General features: G+C 41.4%; 1 protein-coding gene across 1 annotated transcript; it reads left to right on the forward strand.

The window, feature by feature from the left end:
• The first annotated feature begins 7,995 nt into the window (after positions 1-7,995).
• LOC120017789 (inhibitory synaptic factor 2A-like) lies at positions 7,996-22,506 on the forward strand. Its single transcript, XM_038960761.1, has 3 exons — positions 7,996-9,176; positions 12,620-12,691; positions 22,323-22,506. Exons 1-3 carry the CDS (start codon positions 7,996-7,998, stop codon positions 22,504-22,506), a joined length of 1,437 nt encoding a protein of 478 aa, XP_038816689.1.
• The last annotated feature ends 193 nt before the right edge of the window (positions 22,507-22,699 follow it).

Below are 22,699 nucleotides of genomic sequence, written 5' to 3' on the forward strand. Positions count from 1 at the left end.
TGTAATGCACTTCTGCCTGTCATGGCAATGCTAAACCTACTTTTCGGAGGATCCATTTCATAATCTATAGCTTTCAGTGAGCAGATGGGGAAACGTAGGCTTTTTAAAAAGCTCCCCTACTCCTCTGTAACAGAAGGTGCTGTGCAGTGATGCATCTTTTAAGTCAATGTCATAAAGCACACTTTCACAGGTGAAGCCTGCAGCCCAGCAAGGTACTAAGAATTCACACGCAACTGGGGGATACCTATCCTATAACTTGGTGTGAGTGTCTACTGAAGGGCAATGCGATACAATCAACTAGAAATACAATAACAAAAACAAAAAAAACTTGCGGTTGTCCTCACATCACTCACATTACTCTCAAATCACATGCTGTGCAATGGATGGCGAAGTGCTTCGGATTCAAAGCATTACAGTACCTTCAGAAAGTATTCATACCCCTTGACTTTATTCCACATTTTGTTGTATTACAGACTCAATTAAAAATTATACGCGCAATACCCCATAATGACAAAGTGAAAACATCTTTTTAGACATTTTTACAAATGTATTGAAAATTAAAAACACAAATATTTAATTGACTTAAGTATACATGTTAGAATCAACTTTGGCAGTAATTACAGATGTGAGCCTTTCTGGGTATGTCTCTAAGAGCTTTGCACATCTAGATTGTACAATATTAGCACTTTTTTTATTTTTTATTCTTCAAGCTCTGTCAAGTTGGTTGTTGATCATTGCTAGATAGCCATTTTCAAGTCTTGCCATAGATTTTCAAGCCGATTTAAGTCAAAACTGTAACTATGCCACTCAGGAACATTTAATGTCGTCTTGGTAAGCAACTCCAGTGAATATTTGGCCTTGTGTTTTAGGTTATTGTCCTGCTGAAAGGTGAATGTGTCTCCCAGTGTCTGTATTAAAACAGACTGAACCAGAATTTACTCTAGGATTTTGCCTGTGCTTATCTTTATTCCGTTTATTTTTATCCCAAAAAACTCCCTAGTCCATACCCATAATATGATGCAGCCACCACCATACTTGAAAATATGAAGAATGGTACTGTGATGTGTTGTGTTGGACTTGCCCCAAATATAACGCTATGCATTTAGGACATGATGTTCATTTCTTTGCCACATTTTCAGTTTTCTGCTATCCCACATTAAACTCTTTAACTGTTTAAAAGTCACCATTGACCTTATGGTGAAATCCTTGAGCGGTTTCCTTCCTGTCCAGCAACTGAATTATGAAGGACGCCTGTAATTAATAACTTCACCATGCTCAAAGGGATATTCAATGTCTGCTTTTTATACCCATCTTAAAATAGGTGCCCTTTGTGATGCATTGGAAAACCTCCCTGGTCTTTGTGCTAACAAGAAAAAACGAAAGCAGGAAGTACCAGTGACTCACTCAATGCGGAAGTGGTCAGTTGACGTGGATGCTGAGCTACAGGACTGTTTTGCTAGTACAGACTGGAATATTTCCGGGATTCATCCAATGGCATTGAGGAGTATACCACCTCAGTCACCAGCTTCATCAATAAGTGAATTGATGTCGTCGTCCCCACTTTGATCTTACATGCTGTAAATATCCCAACCAGAAGCCATGGATTACAGGCAACATCCAGACACTTATAAGAAATCCTGCTATGCCCTCAAACAAACCATCAAACAGGCAAAGTGTCAATACAGGACTAAGATTGAATCAATCAAATGTATTTATAAAGCCTTTTTTACATCAGCAGATGTCACAAAGTGCTGTACAGAAACCCAACCTAAAATGCCAAACACCAACCAATGCAGATGTAGAAGCACGTGGCTAGAAAAGAATCCCTAGAAATACAAGAACCTAGGAAGAAACCTAGAGAGGAACCAGGCTCTGAGGTGTGGCCAGTCCTCTTGTGGCTGTGCCAGGTGGAGATTATAAGAGTACATGGCCATCAAGGTCAGATTGTTCTTCAAGATGTTCAAACGTTCGTAGATGACCAGCAGGATTGCAGAGAGTGCAACAGGTCAGTAACTCATAAGAAAATGTCAGTTGGCTGGAGCTCTATAGGAGAAAGCCCTGCATCCAGCTGTTTGCTTAGAAATTCTAGGGACAATAAGGAGGCCTGTAGCGTAGGTGTAGGTAGAGTTGAAGTCGGAAGTTTACATACACCTTAGCCAAATACATTTAAACTAAGCTTTTCACAATTCCTGACATTTAATCCAAGTAAAAATTCCCTGTCTTAGGTCAGTTAGGATCACCACTTTATTTTAAGAATGTGAAATGTCAGAATAATAGTAGAGAGAATGATTTCTTTCAGCTTTTATTTCTTTCATCACATTCCCAGTGGGTCAGAAGTTTACATACACTCAATTAGTATTTGGTAGCATTGCCTTTAAATTGTTTAACTTCGGTCAAACGTTTCAGGTAGCCTTCCAGAGGCTTCCCACAATAAGTTGGGTGAATATGGGCCCATTCCTCCTGACAGAGCTGGTGTAACTGAGTCAGGTTTGTAGGCCTCATTGCTCGCACACGCTTTTTCAGTTCTGCCAACACATTTTCTGTAGGCTTGAGGTCAGGGCTTTGTGATGGCCACTCCAATACCTTGACCTTGTTGTCCTTAAGCCATTTTCCTGCCTCATGATACCATCTATTTTGTGAAGTGCACCAGTCCCTCCTGCGGCAAAGCACCCCCACAACATGATGCTGCCACCCCCATGCTTCACGGTTGGGATGGTGTTCTTCGGCTTGCAAGCCTCCCCCTTTTTCCTCCAAACATAACGATGGTCATTATGGCCAAACAGTTCTATTTTTGTTTCATCAGACCAGAGGCTTGTGGAGGACTCCATTTTTCTTCTGAGGTCTTGGCTGATTTATTTTGATTTCCACATGATGTCAAGCAAAGAGGCACTGGGTTTGAAGTTAGACCTTGAAATGCAACCACAGGTACACCTCCAATTGACTCAAAGGATGTCAATTAGCCTATCAGAAGCTTCTAAAGCCATGACATAATTTTCTGGAATTTTTCAAGCTGTTTAAAGGCACAGTCAACTTAGTGTATGTAAACTTCTGACCCACTGGAATTGTGATGCAGTGAATTATAAGTGAAATAATCTATCTGTAAACAATTTTTGTAAAAATTACTTGTGTCATGCACAAAGTAGATGTCCTAACCGACTTGCCAAAACTATAGTTTGTTAACGGGACATTTGTGGAGTGGTTGAAAAACAAGTTTTAATGACTCCAACCTAAGTGTATGTAAACGTCCGACTTCCAAATCGGAGAGATACAGTAGGTAGGAGCAAGCCCATGTGATGATTTTTATTTTAGCAGTAAAGCCTTGAAATTAGCCCTAACCTTAACAGGAAGCCAGAGTAGAGAGGCTAGCACTGGATTAATATTATCACATTTTTTGGTTCTTGTCAAGATTTTAGCAGCCGTGTTTAGCACTAACTGAAGTTTATTTAGTCCTTTATCCAGGAAGTCGGAGAGAAGAGCATTGCAGTAGTCTAATCTAGAAGTGACAAAAGCATGGATTAACTTTTCTGGATACTTTTTGGAATAAAAGGTTCAGATTTATGCAACGTCACGAAGATGGGAAAAAAGCTGTCCTCGAAATTTAATTGATATGTTCGTGAAAAGAGAGATCAGGGTCTAGAGTACAGCCATCAAGATTAATTGTCATATCCTAAAGCAGATCTCTTTGTTTCTTGGGACCTAGAACTATCATCTCAGCTCTGACGCTCGTTGGATGTGGCAGGGCTTGCAAACTACTACAGACAACAAAAGGAAACCCAGCCGCGAGCTGCTTTGTGAGCCTACCAGATGGGCTGAGTGCCTTTAATACTCGCTTTGAGGCAAGTAACACTGAAGCATGCAGGAGAGCACCAGCTTTTCGGGATGACTGTGTGATCATGCTCTTTCCATAGTTGATGTGAGCAAGACCTTTAAACAGGTCAACATTCACAAGGCCGCGGGGCAAGACGGATTACCAGGCCATGTACTCCAAGCATGCGCGGACCAACTGGCAAGTGTCTTCACTGACATTTTCAACCTCTCCCTGACCGAGTCTGTAATACCTGTATGTTTCAACCAGACCATAGTCCCTGTGCCCAAGAATGCCAAATTAACTTGACTAAATGACTATCGACTAAATGATTATCAGTAGCCATGAAGTGCTTTGAACGGCTTGTCATGGTTCACGTCAACACCATCATCCGGAAAAACCCTAGACCCACTCCAATTTGCATACTGCCCCAACAGATCCAAAGATCTCAATTGCACTCCACACTGCCATTTCCCACCTGGACAAAAGGAATGCATATGTGAGAATGCTGTTCATTGACTACAGCTCAGCGTTCAACACCATAGTGCCCACCAAGCTCATCACTAAGCTAAGGACCCTGGGACTAAACACCTCCCCCTACATCTCGATCCTGGACTTCCTGACGGGCCGTTTTTACAATGCTGCTACTCACTGTTTATTATCTATGCATAGTCACTTAACCCATGACTGCATGTACATATTACCTCAATTACCTTGACTAATCTGTACCCCCGCACATTGACTTGGTACCAGTACCCCCCTGTATATAGCTTCATTATTGATATTTTATTGTGTTACGTTTTTACCTTAGTTTATTTAGTAAATATTTTCTTTACTTTATTTTCTTCAAACTGCATTGTTGGTTAAGAGCTTGTAATTAAGCATTTCACGGGCGCATGTGACAAATACAATTTGATTTGATTTGATTTTGAATCTGTGTTTGAAATTCACTGCTTGACTGAGGAAACTTACAGATAATTAATTGTATGTGTGGGGTACAGAGATGAGGTAGTTATTCAAAAATCATGTTAAACATGATTATTGCACACAGAGAGAGTCCATGTGACTTATTATGTGACACATTTGTACTCCTGAACTTAATTTAGGCTTGCCATGACAAAGAGGTTGAATACTTATTGACTTATTGACTGAAGACAGCTTTTCCTTTATTATAAATTTGTAATAAATTCTAAAAACATAATTCCATTTTGACATTATTGGGTTTTGTGGGTAGGGCAGTGACACAAAATCTAAATGTAATCAATTTTAATTTCACGCTGTAACACAACAAAATGTGATAAAAATACAGGGGTGTGAATACTTTCTGAAGGCATTGTAAGAAACCTTGCATGGTCAAACCGTAGACACAAAGTACCCAACCAAGAGTTATGACCCCTCCTCTTTGGGCATCCTAGATGGGCTTTAAAAATGCTGACAGTATGCTATTCAACATCTGGCATGTCCTCATATATACCCTATTATCTTCTGTATTAATGGGTTTTCCCAAGCTGATGTCATGGGGGGATTGGTGCGTTGGGGAATTGGTATGTGCCTTCTTATTGCTTCATGTACAGTGCCTAGTGAAAGTCTACACACAACTTTCTGCCTTCAATTAAATCTAAAAAGCGATTCAATTAAATGTTTTGCTTCCACAAAGTATTAACTCTGGGGTGTGAAGACATACGCAATCAAGACATCTTCTTTTTATATATACATACATTTGAAAAACTTTCACTTTGAAATTGGGGAGTATGTTGTTCAGATCTGTGGGGGAAAAATCTAATTAAATCCATTATTTTTTATTTTAAGGCAGCAAAATGTGCAAGTGGTGTGTAGACTTTCACTTGGCACTGTATGTACAGCAGCCAATTTATATTCATTATTGACCATGCATACGGTGCATACATGGATAATGTACAGATCATATAATAAACAACACTGAATGTAGCCTGGTGATTATCAGAAGCACTAACGCTATATGGTGTCATAACAGAAATTTTCCAAATTGTTATGATTTGATGCACTGAAAGAACATGCCTTTGCAACAGATAGACAGCAAACAGAAAGTGAGATATGGCCTTCCACACACTGATGATACGTATCACGTGTGCTGTGTCAAGGTCAATGCCATTGATAGCACTGTTTTCCAAATGGTTGCCGTGTTAGAACAGTCAAAGTCAAGGGCCACTCTAATAGCATTACTACACAATTAATGAGAGTGGATAGGCTGCATTTTCATCCTATAAACACGCCATAGAGGAGCATGTCAATCATTTATCAGGTCATGTGTGGGTCCGTGACACAACACCTCAAGAGACCCTCTCCTTTAAGAAGCTGGTGTTGGAGCTGGAGGCAGAGCTAAATATCGTAAGTCAGAAATGTTATAGACTTGCGAGCAGGGATAGTGATACATTCTTATCTATAACCAGTCAGCTCAGCCCTATGTCCAAAGAACTGACAGGAAACTCAAGATAATTATGGAGATGACCACTCAATCATAGCATCTGAAGTGGAGTTTTATATCTAACATTTTTGTATGAAGAACTGAAGGGAAATTGGAACAGACAACATGGTCTGCCAGAGAACATAAGTAGATTTAAGAGGATTACTTTTGCAATTTTAGAGTCAATGCATTATTTATAATCCCCTGGATGGCTGGGGCCAAACCAGGAAAGGACCTCTGGTCATTAGCAGCGATAGCTAGCCCTGGGAAGTGGGGAGTGAGGAAGAAAAAGGAAAAGGAACTGGGGATTCAGAGGGATTGTGTTGGTGACACAGACTTAGTTGTCTTTAAATATATGCCACTCCAGGTTGGCTCAAGAACCGTAAGGGAATGAGGGATTTTTTCTTTTATATTCTCCAAGGTTGAATTACCATTTAGCTTATTTACATGCTTGGCTTGTGTCTGAATATAAAGCGAGGAGGACTTGAGTGGACATTGTATGAACGTAGATATGGTTTCAGTGTGTAAGATTGCTATTTCCTGGTGTGAAATAGTAGGATCCCATGTAAATCAGCCTTGAAGCAATGGAAATGTAATAATATACTTTTTTTGTCAATCAACCTTTCATAAATTATAATTTCAGCATTGTTTGGCATGAAGTAGTCGTTTAAGGTATCTGAAGTGGGTTAAGATTCTACTTCCGATATAGACATGAAGAGAAAAATATGTCTGAAAAAACGTCCGGTAGACTGAGATACAGAAAAGTCACAATGTCCTGCTCGCATGGTGATCCACCAGGCAGGATTCCCAGTGCATTCAGCTGGCCCTTTCATCAGGCCTCATCCACTGCTATCAGAGTATTGTGTGAGTGAGAGGACCTCTCTGACTAAAATACTGACAGACTTTCTTTAAAAGGTAATGGGGCTTCTTACTTTCTTCCTTCTTCCATTCAGGTGACATTGTGGGAAACTGTGGTAGAATCAGTGCTGATAAATCAATCACATGGACAGAGGGCAATACTAAGGATAATACAGACTCTTGGACGACTCTGAAATATTAATGACTTACCTATGCTAGCTTCATAACCTCATTACAATCTGTTTCATTATAAGCAAATTGTGTGAGGCAGTGCTTTGGGCTTTGACGTGAAAGTGACTAATTTTATCAATGACAAAAAAAAAATATCACCCCAACAAGCATATTGATGGAATTACTATGTCTCAAAATGATTAAACGTGATTGCTCTCAGAGAAGCGACTATGTCATGAAGGGCCTGCCTTTGTGTAATAACAAACAATCCATTTAGGTTTATTCATCACATGGTGTCTCGTCGTATAAAGATGATGAACTACCTCAGCAGTGATGTGTCCTTTATCCCCCTTTCATTCCCTTACACTGCTTTCCATGTTTATCCATTGGTAATCAAATCTCTTATTAATCTTGTCAGACATTATTCAATGCAATACAGCCCCTTAATATGACAGCTCTGCATATGGAATACCTATAGAATTTTTGGGGCAGGGCACATGAAAAAGAAGGTGTGTCTGTCCGTGTGTCATCTATGATATCAATCATGATCTGGTATAAATAAAGCTCTGACAGTTTAGATGTTAGTTGCTCAGTGACAGAAAATAAGAAAAACTAGGCCATCTGCTACATCTGCTATATCCTACAGTATATCTACTGTGATTCCACCCCAGAATAATATTACATACACTGTATATTTCTCTCCCTTCTCCCAGAAACCATGGTGAGCAAGGAAAACAGCAAGGTCGTGCTATCCAACTCAGAGTCCGATTCAGAGGCAGGCCCGTCACAAAGCCTGGAGGTGCAGTACGGTCCTGACGGCAAACAGCAGGTGAAGAAGAGGAACAAAGCCTTACAAGTCCGCTTCAAGGACATATGTGACGCCCAGAAGGAGCAGCGGGCAGAGGGGCGAGGAGCCAGGTCCATTTCCTGTAAAGTGGCTTACAGGAAGTACATGACGATGCCTGCGCGGCGCTCCATCCCCAATGTGACTAAGAGCACAGGTGTCCAGACGTCACCGGACCTTACGAAACACTACCAGACTTTCCCCTTCGAGCGAAAGAAAGGACACACGATCAAACACACAGCCTTGGTGGAGGACTACAAGGGCCAAAACAACGGGTTTTTGAGTGACTTGAAAGGGCAGGAGGAGGCGCTGAGTTTAGAGGAGTGCTCATCTTCTCAGGGTGCAGGGAAGCATGTGCGGCAGACGCAGGCACTGCTCCACCACACGGACGACAGCAGTGGCACAGAGGATCTGTTATCCATTGCCAACTGTGTAGATGGGCGTGCGTGCCCGGACTCCTCTCGCATCACAAAGGACACAGAATGCTTTGCAAACGACCCAACTCCCAGGGGAGAGCCAGAGAATCCTGCCTGTGGCGCGAGGACCAAACACAAAGGATTATCCAAAGCGGACACAATGGGTGCCAACCCTTCTGCCAAGCGCCAGCTGGCCAACTGTGAGGAACCCTTACAGGACACAAGGTCAAAGGTCATAAGTCCAGTTGCCTGGAACTCCCTGACGCAAGTGGAAGGTCTAGGCCTAGGGAGTCCATCGGTGCGCTGCAAACGCAAAAAGGCCATGCAGCCCAATGGACAACAGTCCCAGACACTGCCCCACCCCCACAGTGCTGGCTGCTCTGTAGCTAGGGTAAAGGCACATCAGTGCCGATCAGGGACTTTACCAACCCCAATGAAACCCCAACCGGGCCTGGAGAGCCAGGCTTGCCCCCCAGGACGGCAGGGTGCCTGCAAGGAGATAGTGCCCTTAGCTGGGAACGGGGATATTAAAGAAAAGCTCCAGGCCATGGAAAACCTCATCAGCTCCAGTCAGGAGACCATCAAAGTCTTACTTGGGGTCATCCAAGAGCTGGAGAAGGGCGAGGCTCAGAGAGAAGGGTGAGTGGAAATAATTTATGTTCACCAGGCATCGTATAGGATTGGCATTACATTTACATCATTAGCAGATGCTCTTATCCAGAGAAACTTACAGGAGCAATTAGGGTTAATTTCTTTGCTCAAGGTGACATCAACAGATTTTTCACCTAGTGCCTCAGATATTCAAACCAGCGACGTTTCAGCGATCTTTCGATTGCTGGCCCAACGTTCTTAACCGCTAGGCTACCTGCCGCTCCACATAACTAACCTATTCAAGTAAAACAGACATTTTCTGTGTGTGGTTCAATCTTCACTGAGGTTTGATGTTCCTGCTGGTCCTGCAGCCCTTGAAACTGCTGTGGTCTACAGCATGTGTAAGCTACATTTAGCATGTGAATACAAACATCACGGCTACCTGTGTCATTTAATTCCAAGAGCAAGGAAGTGAGTGGTCTCTGATTGTTCTGTAGATACTCTATCGTTCCATGTATTTGCTCAGGGGTACAGAGGCAATAACAAGTGCATAACGTTTCTGAGCCGTGTCCAATACACCAAAACTCTACAGCAATAGACTGAACGTACAAGGCTGTCTGCTTTGCTTCTTAAAACCTGGAGCGGCACAATGCTAATTGTATTAAGCCTTCTCCAAAGCCACCGGACTCCCCTGATGTTGCTCCCTGAAACCTGGTTTAAAAGGACCAATTAGCAGCGCCTCATAAAGCACTGGCTTTCATCTCCTCTGAAGTGTGTGGCTCATATGACACCTTCAGTATGTTTCATCACTATTATTAGAGCCTGCTACTCACCATAAGGCCCAAGCATCTCAACTCCTCCCCACCTTCTCCCTCTCTCCCTGCCAAGGCACTCTAACTCTCTCACCACGTTCTCTCTCTCTCCCTGCCAAGCCACTCTAAAGCTTTCTGTCTTCAAAGTGATGGTCCCAGACTACTGGTGGAACAGAATAGTGTCTGAAAGCCCCTCTTATTCTCGCCGGGATAAAGGCATCATGTGGGTGGTATTTTCAGGAGAAAGCTCTGCTCACGGTGATGTGTCCACGAGAGGTTTCAGTGCTGTTCCCAGCAGACCAAAGACTGAGACAGGCACATTTATAACATACTGTGTTAAGCAGTGGTTACTTGGTTTGCAGATGTTTGCATGACCTTATCAATGATGCTCATTCCTATTTCTATTGGCTTTGTTAATGCTCACACAATACATCAATGTGAGGTGAATGATTTAGTGTTGCACAAGCCTCTTTTTCCTCCCTGTACTAAACTCCTATCACATTCTGAGGGTCATCACTGGTCCAACACTCCTGCTGGTTTCAAGGTCTCAGGATGATTTGCTTACAGTTCATACCAGTCAGGTTAGGGACTGAATCCTATTCTGCTAACATACAGGATTATCCAACCTGACCCCACTGTATATGTTGTTCACAAGATATCAAAAGAGCAGAGAGCGATATCCATTCAGCCAGGCAGTCAGCGGTATAGGGACAGTGAGGATATCTCTCCGGAGAGCTGACGTGTGCAAATAACACCGGAGTGAGCCTGTGCAAACAAATAACACCGGAGTGAACCTGTGCAAACAAATAACACCGGAGTGAGCCTGTGCAAACAAATAACACCGGAGTGAGCCTGTGCAAACAAATAACACCGGAGTGAGCCTGTGCAAACAAATAACACCGGAGTGAGCCTGTGCAAACAAATAACACCGGAGTGAGCCTGTGCAAACAAATAACACCGGAGTGAGCCTGCGCAAACAAATAACACAGGAGTGAGCCTGCGCAAACAAATAACACAGGAGTGAGCCTGTGCAAACAAATAACACAGGAGTGAGCCTGCGCAAACAAATAACACAGGAGTGAGCCTGCGCAAACAAATAACACAGGAGTGAGCCTGTGCAAACAAATAACACCGGAGTGAGCCTGTGCAAACAAATAACACCGGAGTGAGCCTGTGCAAACAAATAACACAGGAGTGAGCCTGTGCAAACAAATAACACCGGAGTGAGCCTGTGCAAACAAATAACACCGGAGTGAGCCTGTGCAAACAAATAACACCGGAGTGAGCCTGTGCAAACAAATAACACCGGAGTTAGCCTGTGCAAACAAATAACACCGGAGTGAGCCTGTGCAAACAAGTAACACAGGAGTGAGCCTGTGCAAACAAATAACACAGGAGTGAGCCTGTGCAAACAAGTAACACCGGAGTGAGCCTGTGCAAACAAACAGTGGCACAGCTTATAGTTGACTTATAGTGTCAGAGTTTAGAGAATGATTTTCCGACACAGCGTCCGTACATAAATTAATCTGGCCTAGCAGAATAGAACATTGGTACATTGCTAGATTAACTGAAAATACAGTTCAGTAAATACAATTGTCGTTTAGATGGTGTATTACAGTACATGGAGGTTGTGCAAAAAAAATTGACGACCTTGATTATGACTGTGCCACTCAATATCTCAACAAAAAAAATCCCTTCTGTTTGGTGACTCGAATTGACATTTTTTTTTCTCCCAATGATTTGATATATCAAAGGAGTTATTGTGAATTCAGGCCCTCAACTCCACAGTCAAGAGCAACCACCTCTAAGGTGACATGGACAGATGAACTTGGTGACCTTCCATTCCCATCAGCACTTTCGATCTATCCAAGGCAGACAAGGTCACCCTTATGACATGGTGAGCAGCAGGGTTCAACCTCTCTAGTTACCATTCATCAGCTCCCAGTGACAATAGGCAATTACATGTCCTAGTGGACCCGCTTGCCCCATCCGCTTTCCAGTTGACCACTCTCTACACACCCTCTGATCAAAATGAATGAGAAATCCCATCGCTGCCACCAACGTACGCGACATGATGGATGGTGACTGTTACTTCTGGGAGAGACCTGAAGAGATTGATACAGATGCCATCAAATCTCCATGCATGTTCAGTGCACACTTACGTCTGCTCAAGTTTTCCTCCGAGATGCCTCGGGAGCAGAATGTACATAGAGTTGTGCCGAAGATGGAGGAGGCATTGCAATCTAAGTAATGACAGGACAGTACAGGGCGGACACTGGGCTTTAGGGCTCTTTGAAATGCCATACAGAACACAGACATAATGTGTCATGTTGATTGTCTTTTGCCTCCCAAGTCTCATTATTTTCTGAAAACGTTGAGTTGGATGGAGCACAGGGAGATCGAGTATATTGACTTTTCTATAGTATTCATAAACATGAATAATAATGCATTTTGTTTTGTCAGAAAGATGACGAAAACCATGTGAATACCGTGTCAATAGGAAAGAGATCAGCATATTATATCAAGTGAGCATGTCTATTACCGGACCAACCTAATCTCACAGAAGACTGTACCATTCAGAACGCAAATCCATATCAGTTTGAAAAATAGATCATGTAAATTAAAATAATCCAAGTCAAACGAGCCATGAAAATCATCCATTCTCTCACCACTCCCCAGGCTTTCCTACCGAACAGGACAGGACACAGCCAACTGCGACACGTGTCGAAACAGTGCCTGCATCATTTATAGGTGAGTACCTTAACATCTACTCTCTTGTTAGCAGCTTGAAAGGTCGCTTCCGCCTGCTATGGCACAACATATTGATGGCGTGAGGCGAGAGATACCTTACGGGAAAACAACATGAATTGTATATGTGTACACGTGAAGTGTTCCAAAAATAAGTTTTGTGTGATCACGTGCTCTTATGTGAAGTTACCGTGACAACATGTAAAGCAACATGTGATAACAATAAACTACACATGTGAAAACATGATCACGTGAAATTTTGTGTGAACTCGTGATTTTTCACATGTGAATTCACACGTTTTTTCTGTAAAGGGTGATTTATGTGTGAGGTGATATACTGTAATGCGACAAACCAAGTGCTAAGAGTCAATTGAATATAATGTATTTTACTGTAGGCCTTGAAATGTTTCTCCATATAGCAATAAACGCCTTTTCCGGGTAATGAGTAGAATGGAATACTTTACTGAACTCAGGGGATATTATTTGTCTCATTGCAAGATTTTAATGAAGTATTAAGGGCATAGCTCGGTTGTGATACAATAATGACAATTGATAGAATACTTCTGTCAGAGTGAGAGAATTGAATTGAGCACCATTAGATACTAGGAAATGGTGTGACTGAGATCAATGACAAGTTAACTGAAGGAGAATAGAACACTCCTATATGGGATTCAGATCAATGATGAAAATAAACGTTTGATATCCTATTACAATGATGCAGAGATGTCCTCAACTCTGATTTCAGACTCTGGTAATAAATACAGAATATACTCACTGTAGAAAGGAATTAACACTTCAGCCGAATTGGAAGCAGCAAATTGAGTTGAATTTCTAGACACAGGTGGTGCAACTATAATGTTGTTATTGTAGAAGGTAATAAAATAAATAAAGACAAATCTTTCCAGCACAATTGCAAAGCACTTGTGGGTGAAGCACACCTCCTGAGGGAATAAGTAATCACACACAACAGAGGGAAATGAATTAGCCCAGAGAGGAAATGCAATTGGGGCTCGTACAGTATGAGAGCAGCTGGGAACTGGACATGATATCCTGACAGAGTCCCCTTTCAAAGTGCCTTATGAATAACGGCTGCAGTGATGGACGCTAAAAGCCATGGAAACTTGACTCAACTTCTGTGTCCACTTCACTTCAACTGGTCCAGAAGTAGTTGACGAACGATTCCACCACCCAACCGTCTCACTTGGGTAAACACTCACAGATGTTCCGACTTTTCCACTCGTCTGAGAGAGCCTCAGGCAGGTTGCAAAATCCACTCACACTGTGACTCCGTTCAGACAAGAATAAAAACATCCATCTTAGAGATCAACGCCAATTTAAAGAATATACAGTATTGCAGAACATACTATAGCATACTATCTGAATAATTGGTAAAAACATGATTACTGAGCCTCCAAAGTCTGGTACGATCAAGATTTGAGTCGTTGTTGTACCCTAGTGTGCCTGCAAACACCTTCCATTGTGTTCTGCTTCTTCAGCTGTACGGCCTGTTCTAGCCTTGCAGCCAGAGAAAGACTCACAGGGGAAAACATCAGATAGCAGGGTTTGTGAGGTCACGGAGTCGCAAATAAACACCACAACAAGCACTGCTGCAGCAGAGTTCTAAATTTAAAAAGTGAACCAAGTTCTAAAAATACAAGTCTTTTCATGTTCATTTTTTGCACTCATTATCGTCGTCTTAGTAAACAACTCATGCATAAGTACATCCGCTTTACTCAATGACAAAACAGCATACGTTTGTTTACTTTGGCTGAGGGGACATCTAACTTTGACCAACAACCTCACTCGTGTCTCCAATTAGTAGATGTTCATCTCCATCTTAACCTAATCAATTCCTTGTCAATCAATGTTCTCATCCAATCAAAGCCTACTTTTTTGTTCATCCCTGGGGTGTTAATCATTAGTCCAAACAGTTGCAGCCAGTTGGGTTTTGCAGTTGGGCAAATTCAGGAAGGTCACTCCCTGTTTCGTTCCATTTGCTTCAGTTTAAGAAATGTTTTGCAACAGTAGTAATAAATACACTCCTGTTTTTATTTAACCTTTATTTAATAAAGAATAAAGAATGCATCATCATTGCATAAAGAATGCATAATTTAACAGCCATGGTGTCAGATTGAAGGAACTGACATGCAAGAATCATTAATGTAATTATGTGTAATTTCCTGCAACATAGTCTCACGAGAAATATGTTACATTTTCTCAAGCGATGATCTATGATCTGAGATAACTCATGTGACAATGCACATTTGCTAGTACAGTATCTAATTGAAGACCAGTATGGCATGAAAGAGGATTTCAAATGATTCAATTCATACCCCGAATTCTGCTATGAGTCACATTGCTTAGTATTGTTGTCTTCCGGATTTACAACCCGTATAATGTAATTAGTGTATGTATGAGCTGTTGTGTGCTAACAAAGTGATTACAGTAGTTGATGTGTTGGAATGATTTCACTAGAATGCTCCTTCTTGTTGGTGATGCTATATGCATTAGGTGTGATATGATTATAGGATTACATTAAATAAACACAGTTCCCATACTAATATGGGAATGCATGTCATAACATGCAACAACTAAACAGATAAATATTAAAGCATAGATCTGAAAGCCAGACTAAAATATAAGTATTTACGTAGGTAAAATGTTTGTGGGTAGCCTAATGTCCTTTGGGTAGTGTATGTACTGAAAAAAGATGTCTTGAAACTCTTGTAATTCCTGGATTACTACTGAATAAGCTGCGACATGTTCCTTTTTCATGTCCATTCTCATCATCATCCAAGAGGGCCTAAATATGTACACATTTGCTGCTTTATTCATGAACCTTGGTTGGCGAAATGCAAAGATGTTACATGAATTCTGAATGGCTTTGTTTCAGTAGAGGTTGATTGTAATCGAGATCCTGAAGTGGTGCTTGATATCTATTTAAGTCACATGGTCACATGGAAGAAAGCAGATAATGTACTGTTTACTAACTGCAGATGCATTACAGTACATTACATCATAAACACTATAGGGTCAGAGATTCAGCATCCTCTACAGAGGCAAACAAACACTAAACAACAAAGTATACAGCCAGGAAGCATAATAGGCACAGAATGAGAACTGTTCTGATAGAGACGGAAATACTAAATAGTAAACATGTTGTCTCCCACGAATGATTGAGCCAATTGAGATATTGCGTGTGACTAACAAATTTCAGTTAATTACTGTAGCTCCCGCCTTGGACCAATCAGTGCAATTTTGTATATGCCGGTTCTCTATGGCAAGACGCATCATTCACCAAGTTTCGTCAAAATTGTGAGATATAACATGTGACTATCGTACGAACGTACGGACGAACGTACGAACGGACAAATGGACATACGGACGGAGATAGATCCAGAGTCCACTACCCAATTTCATCATGAGGGACAATTATAAAGCTCTTTATCAATGCACTGATCACAGAGAGAACAGCTTCACAAAGACCCAGGTCAAGAATGCATGATAATTCTGTTCAAAACTTGAGATAATCAATAGAAGGTTCTCAACAATCTCTAACAAGGGAAATACGTTTTCACTGAAAGTGCCGTAATGTAACATTTCTAAACAAAGCCGTTCTATGACAAGTCAATACAAATTATCCATTTTGTTATTAGAAGAAGGCTTGTGGAACGTGTACAAGGGAAAATACTATAATTCCATCTGTGGTCAACAGATTTTTCAGCTCATCGTTCCTAAATTGTGCATCTCCACATTATTTTTTTTACTTTCCTTGAATAGGACTTAACAGCAATTGGCGAGCAAGACGACTCTCTACCAAGCTCTATCTGTCTCTGCCAAAGCAAATGGCAGTAAATATATCCCAAAACTTTGCAAATAGATATAGTTCGTTTTTTTTCTCTACCATATCTCCTTCCTCGATCTTGCTTATTTACAGACTGGATTGAGTGATGTGTCACACCGAAGGTATTTATCAAAGTCAGCCGGGTGAACGATGATTCGGTTGTTTACCATTTTCTTATATCATGCACTCTGTTTACACTATTACAGTGTTACGTTTTACAGTGTATATGTTTAACCATTCCTTTTTTGCAATTCTTTCTTTTCAGAGATTTTTGTTGATATCTTGAACTGTTAAGTTATGACCGTGGCTTTCAGTGCTAGCTATGTGGATAAAACTAGATATCCGACATAAACTTGAACTTGAACATACGGTAAAGTATATTCTACAGGTTTGTTATTTCTGCCAGGGCCTGTGCTGGTGACTCAAAGTGCTCATAGGGCACCAGTAATCCCCTTGCTGGGCACGCCACTCAGCCCTTCCACTTAATGAGCTGGCCTGGCTACAGTGAGCAGAATTAAAAAGAGCCAAGAAGAAACAAAATTTGAACCAAAAGGCCAATTATTCCTCAGACTTGGACAGTAACTGCTCATTGCCAAGATTAGCAGCCGCGGCGATGTGGCCTCTAATTCCGAACAGCAAGTCAGTACCAATATGGCTAATAAATCCAGGGCTTGGGCTCCTGCTGGTGCTCAGTTGAGCTGAGATAGTCAATCTACAAGCCCTACCCAGAATTCAACACCCGACCGACACTCCCAGCCCCCTCCCCCTTGTATACTGCAGCATCCCATGCATCACTGCTACTGATACAAATAGGACACAAACAAAGCATAGAGAGAGAGAGGAGGAGATGAGAAAGAAAGAGAGGGAGATGGGAGAGAGAGAAGGAGGAGGGATGGAGATGAGAGAGAGGGCATAAATGCCCCACTACTGTAGTCACATCACATCCCATTGAAAAGCAGGCTGGGGAAACAAATGCAAAGAAATGCATTTGACCGCAGAAAAGTAGTCTAAGCGGGCCCCTGAGAAAACAGTGGACGAAGAGATAGATTACGGCCCAGTGTTTCTAGCCTCTGCTCCTTACAGTTCCCATGCTAATGTCCTTCTGGAGCTTAGACCACTTAGTCTGGCTCTGCAGTAACATCAACAGTAAACAAGGTGGGGTCTTTGCCCATATCCCATACCAAGGGAACACAAAGGGGTCACCTGCTTTCTAATGCACACCCACACTGAATGGGTGATCATTCAGTGTTCATAATGCCTAATAGGTATAAGAATAAGATTACAAAAAGGGGAGGGTTTAATCTTGTTTGCACAGATGTTTTATTACATTTGAGGCTAATAATGGCTTAACAAATCAGTACTAATACAGTTCCTGGTTGTGTAAGTTGGGTTTAATTAAGATGTCATTCAATTACTCATAAGAGCAAGTAGCTAATTAGGTTAGCTCTTATGCCCCATGCTGTTAAGGAAGATGCAGTTGTTTCATTGGTGTTGAGAAAACTTGGAGTATCGATGTGTTCATTAAAGTACATGTCTGTCAGTCTGTGTGTGGACATCATTGTGCTATTGTAAGGCAGTCAACCATTAAATAGAGCTGGACCTTAGTTGGCTTTTTAACAATAAAGGCACTCTATCAAAATGGCCCCTCGTCAGTCAAAGAGAAATATGCTCAGTGGTTTCAAGTAATTTGTACTCTGGTGAATTAAATCAATAAACCAATTGACGTACAATTTGTTGGATTTGTTTGGGGGAAACATTAGGCCTATACAATACATGTAGGTAGCCCAGAAGGAGAGACAAATAGGGAGCATTGTACAATAATATCCTGGAAGTGCTATTGGAAGGGGAGAAAATATCAAAAGCATTTGCATCTTCATTTAACAGAAGCTCAATCTTGAATAAAAATCAAACGTACAGTAATGGTAAAGTAATGTGGTTTCAAGTAGAAACCAACCAGTGAAGGGAGACAGTGAGAGGATATGGAAGACAACACCTCCCTCCCATAAAGAACAATCATTAAACAGGGTTCACTCCAGCTAAACAATCAGGCACCAGTGATCACAGACACAGCTATTCCCAGACCGTAGCTAAACAGATGATTCATCTGCTTGTGAATGCTTGAAAATGATACACCCTGTCTTTAGCCGTCCCGATCTTTTGGCCGATGAGATGATTTGAGGTCTGTGGTCTTTGTTTACTCAGTCACCTGCTCTCCAGGACCACCCGCACAGTACAGCGTGCCTCAGGCTCCCTGCAGAGCCAATTGTCCACAGCATACAGTAATTGCAGCTCTCTGCCAAGTGATTAATTGCTTAATAAGTGCCAAGACCATTCCATAGTGTGCTGCGCTGTTGTCTTTTCTGCTGTTCTCTAGCGAAAGCTTGGCATCAACAAGAGCCCAGAGATGGTGAACTTTTAGAATGGCTCTAAAAATACTGGGAAACAAGGGCACGTCTTCTGTAAATATACAAAGCGTGCAACTATTTCAAATGTTGTGGCAATTCAGTCTTGATGGAAGTAAGAAGCTGGTCTTTGTGTGTTGCTACTGAGCAATGTGAAATAAAATAAAATTGTCACATGCGCCAAGGACGACGGGTGTAGACTTTACAGTGAAATGCTTGCTTACGAGCCCTTCCCAACGATGCAGTTAAAAATTACATGAATAGTAACACAAGAGGAATAAAATGCACAAAAATGGAGCTATACTGGGTGGGGCTCGTATACTGGGAGTATCAGTACCAGATCAATGTGCATAGATACAAGGTACTTGAGGTAGATATGTACATAAAGGCAGAGTAAAGTCACTAGGCATCAGGATAGATAATAATACGAGTAAAATAGAGAACAGAGTAACAGCAGCAAATTATGTGTAAAAGTGCGTGTGTATGTATGAGTGTGTGTATGTGTGTTTGTGTTATGCATGTGTATGTTATGTGTGTGGGTATTGTGTGAGAGTGCCAGTGTAGTGTGAGTGAGAGTTGTGTGTATAGTGTGTATATATAGTCTTGTGAGTGTGCAAAGAGTCAGCACAAGATAGGATCAGTACAGATAGTCTGGGTAAACCTTTTATTAACTATTTAGTAGTCTTATGGCTTGGGGGTAGAAGCTGTCTCTGAGCCTGTTGGTAAGAGAGCTGCTCCAGTAGCGTTTGCCAGACAATAGCAGAGTGAACAGTCTATGGGGTTTGGTGGCTGGAGTCTTTGGCAATGATAGAGGTCCTGGATGGCATGGAGTTCAGCCCCAGTGATATACTGGGCTGTCTGCACCACCCTCTGTAGCGCTTTGCGCAGCCAGTCAAGATGCTCTTACTGGTGCAGCTGTAGAACTTTTTGAGGATATAAAGGCCCATTCCAAATCTCGACAACCCTTATCAGAGGTGTGTGCTGGCACATACTGTGTAATTGAAGTGGTTTCATCATGTCACAATTATGTTTTGGGGTTAAAGGTCAGCTATTAATTCCTGATAGTCTAAGACGTTGGGGGGGGGGGGGGGGGGGGGGGGTTATATGGTATTGTTTTAAGATGGTCATACTATGGATTATTTCGATATTTGATTGGAAGTGTAGGAGTTCCAACAAAAATATTAAACGAGTATTTGATAAAATATTGCTTTTGGCTTTTACTACTAAAACCCATAGAAACGCATTGAATAACACATTCATAAAAGACAGTCCAAAAATCAATCATAAGAAACGAGGTTTTGAAGTGTCTGTCATAAATCTAGGAGATATAAAAAAAATCGGGAAATACATATATGCAATGTATATTTTTTTACACACAAATAAATAAAGGGGGTAGGCACAAAGCTACCTTCATACTTCCATTAGTTTTTTTAAACAGGTACCGGTTACCTTCAGGCAAGTCGTGTGACACATGTGGGGGTTGTAGAGCAAAGCGGAGAATACCATAGTGTTCGTGAGAGTCTTCCCTTTCCATAGTTTGTAGGTCGAACCGTTTGGACACACGCTACAGATGTTTTCGCGAGAAGACCAATTTTCGGGATGTCTCATGGTCTGACAAACACCGCTCTGGCTCTGCCACCTTTCACCGCAGATGCGGTAGTGCGGTGGATTGAGACACATCCAATGCAGAAAAACAGATATCTCTAGCTTAAATTGACAGATTTTGATGGGGATTTTTTGTTATGTAATTTAGACTGACGCACTGGTGCGTCAATCGACTCTCAGGGGTTAATTAACTGTATACATTCAAGATTGTATTCATAGTCAAGTTTATATTCATATAATCAGACCTTTATTGATTGATTCAATCTTCTGCACTGCCAAATTCCTCTCTGGCACCCTGTACCGTTTTCTCTGAAGGTTGTAATAGAGTTGAATAACTGACACTTATCGTAAGGGTAAGGATAGTTACTAAGATTCATTCTGTCACTTTAAGCAGAGCATCGCCTTCAGAAAATGAATTGGACTGCCTGTCAGGCCGGTGAATCTGAACAGAGCTGAACAGGGCTTTGCACATTCATCTGGCTGCCTAAGCTGTCTAGACTTGTGTTTGACCTTGGAGGGTTTAATGTCCTTTAAGCAAGTTTGGCTCTTCCTCTATCCTTCCATGTGTTTGACTGGCAGAAATATGCCACTTCAAATCATTCTATGCTTTCAATAAAACAATGTATCAATGATAAACAACATTGTGTGATAAGGTTCATGCTATTAAAATGAAACGTTCTGCTACTATTGCTATTGTTACTTCTACTGCGGTACAACCATACATTATAATCTTCAGAGAAACTATGTTTTTGATTAAGTTGGCAGAGGATTGGAAATATAATGACTTTGTGGCAATCATTTTTGTCAATGTGTATTAAATGGGCGGGCAAGTATGACAGTATGATTCATACTTGACTCATTCCAAGCTAGTATTCTGCCAAAGATGATACATAAATGCTGTACATACATGTAGATGAACTTAATCGATAGCTGTATAGATGGGGAATACACAATGTGTACTAATGCATAATATGTCCCTCGCTTATGCTGTAGTACGTCCGGGTCTGCTTTGGTTCCGAATGATTTCATTTGGTTGGGATTAAGCTGCTTCTCCCAACAGTCAGAGATTTAATCTGTGAGTTCAACCTCGGTTCCCGAATGGAATCAGATGATGGCCAGCCAGGGATTACAGGAACGGATGAGGAAATCAGACTCCAGAAATGACCCATACAATAACAGACATATTGTATCATGACTATGCACTAAAACATACAGATGTGCAGACTGTTTACATTTGTCTGATTTCACACTCAGTACATTTCAGCATCAAAGGAATGTATTTGTGTTGCTAGAATTATCAGACTGTACTGTGCCCTCCCCCGACAATCCATTTGGAGCCTATGGCTAGCAACTGCCCTGGATTATCAACAGACAAATTGAATGCCGGCGTTTTGGCAGTAGTCTTGCATCCTATTATTAACTTAACATAACTTTTATGGGATCAAAATTCAATGTACCAGATTGTGCAGAGTCGTGGTTCATACTTGAGCTGCGTCATTCATGTTAAATTTGTGATACCCACAATTAAGATTGGTTTGAATGTAATTTAATCTCTTAAATCCTGGTAGTCTAAAAACTAAAGCTAAAATAGGATTGAACCGCCCTTCCACAGTTTCAAATTGTAGTATTTTCCTTCTCTAAGTATTTAGTAGAATTACCAGTAGAATTCAGACATTTACATCCGGTTTATCCCCCACAAGAATAAAATAATATTGTGTTTTATTGTATGTTTGTATGTGTTACTGTAACCCAATGTGATAGTTTTTGTGTGTGTGTGTTGCAGTGTGGAGCTGGACTTCAAGCAGCAGGAGGACAAATTACAGCCCCTGATTAAGAGACTGTGCCCCTTGGACGACCCTCAATACCCTGCTCTGCCTTACCCCCACGAGGTGTTCACCTCAACCCCCAAACGCAAGTCCAAGACTGAGTCCAAAAAGCATGGTCGCTGGAAACTCTGGTTCCTTTAACTTAGGGAACACTTTGGATTTTGGAATGGCCTTTAGGGATCAGTTTTTACCCATTTACTATCTTCCCTCAAAGGGATTTTTCAGAACAGATTTTTTGCTCCAGAGGACAGATAACCAGATACCAGTAAACCATCTACAGTATATCAGGATTCTGAGTTGGAACTGCACTAGAAATCAATGGGGGGGTAAAAAA

Source organism: Salvelinus namaycush, chromosome 22 (genome assembly GCF_016432855.1).
Source record: "Salvelinus namaycush isolate Seneca chromosome 22, SaNama_1.0, whole genome shotgun sequence".
NCBI lineage: Eukaryota > Metazoa > Chordata > Actinopteri > Salmoniformes > Salmonidae > Salvelinus > Salvelinus namaycush.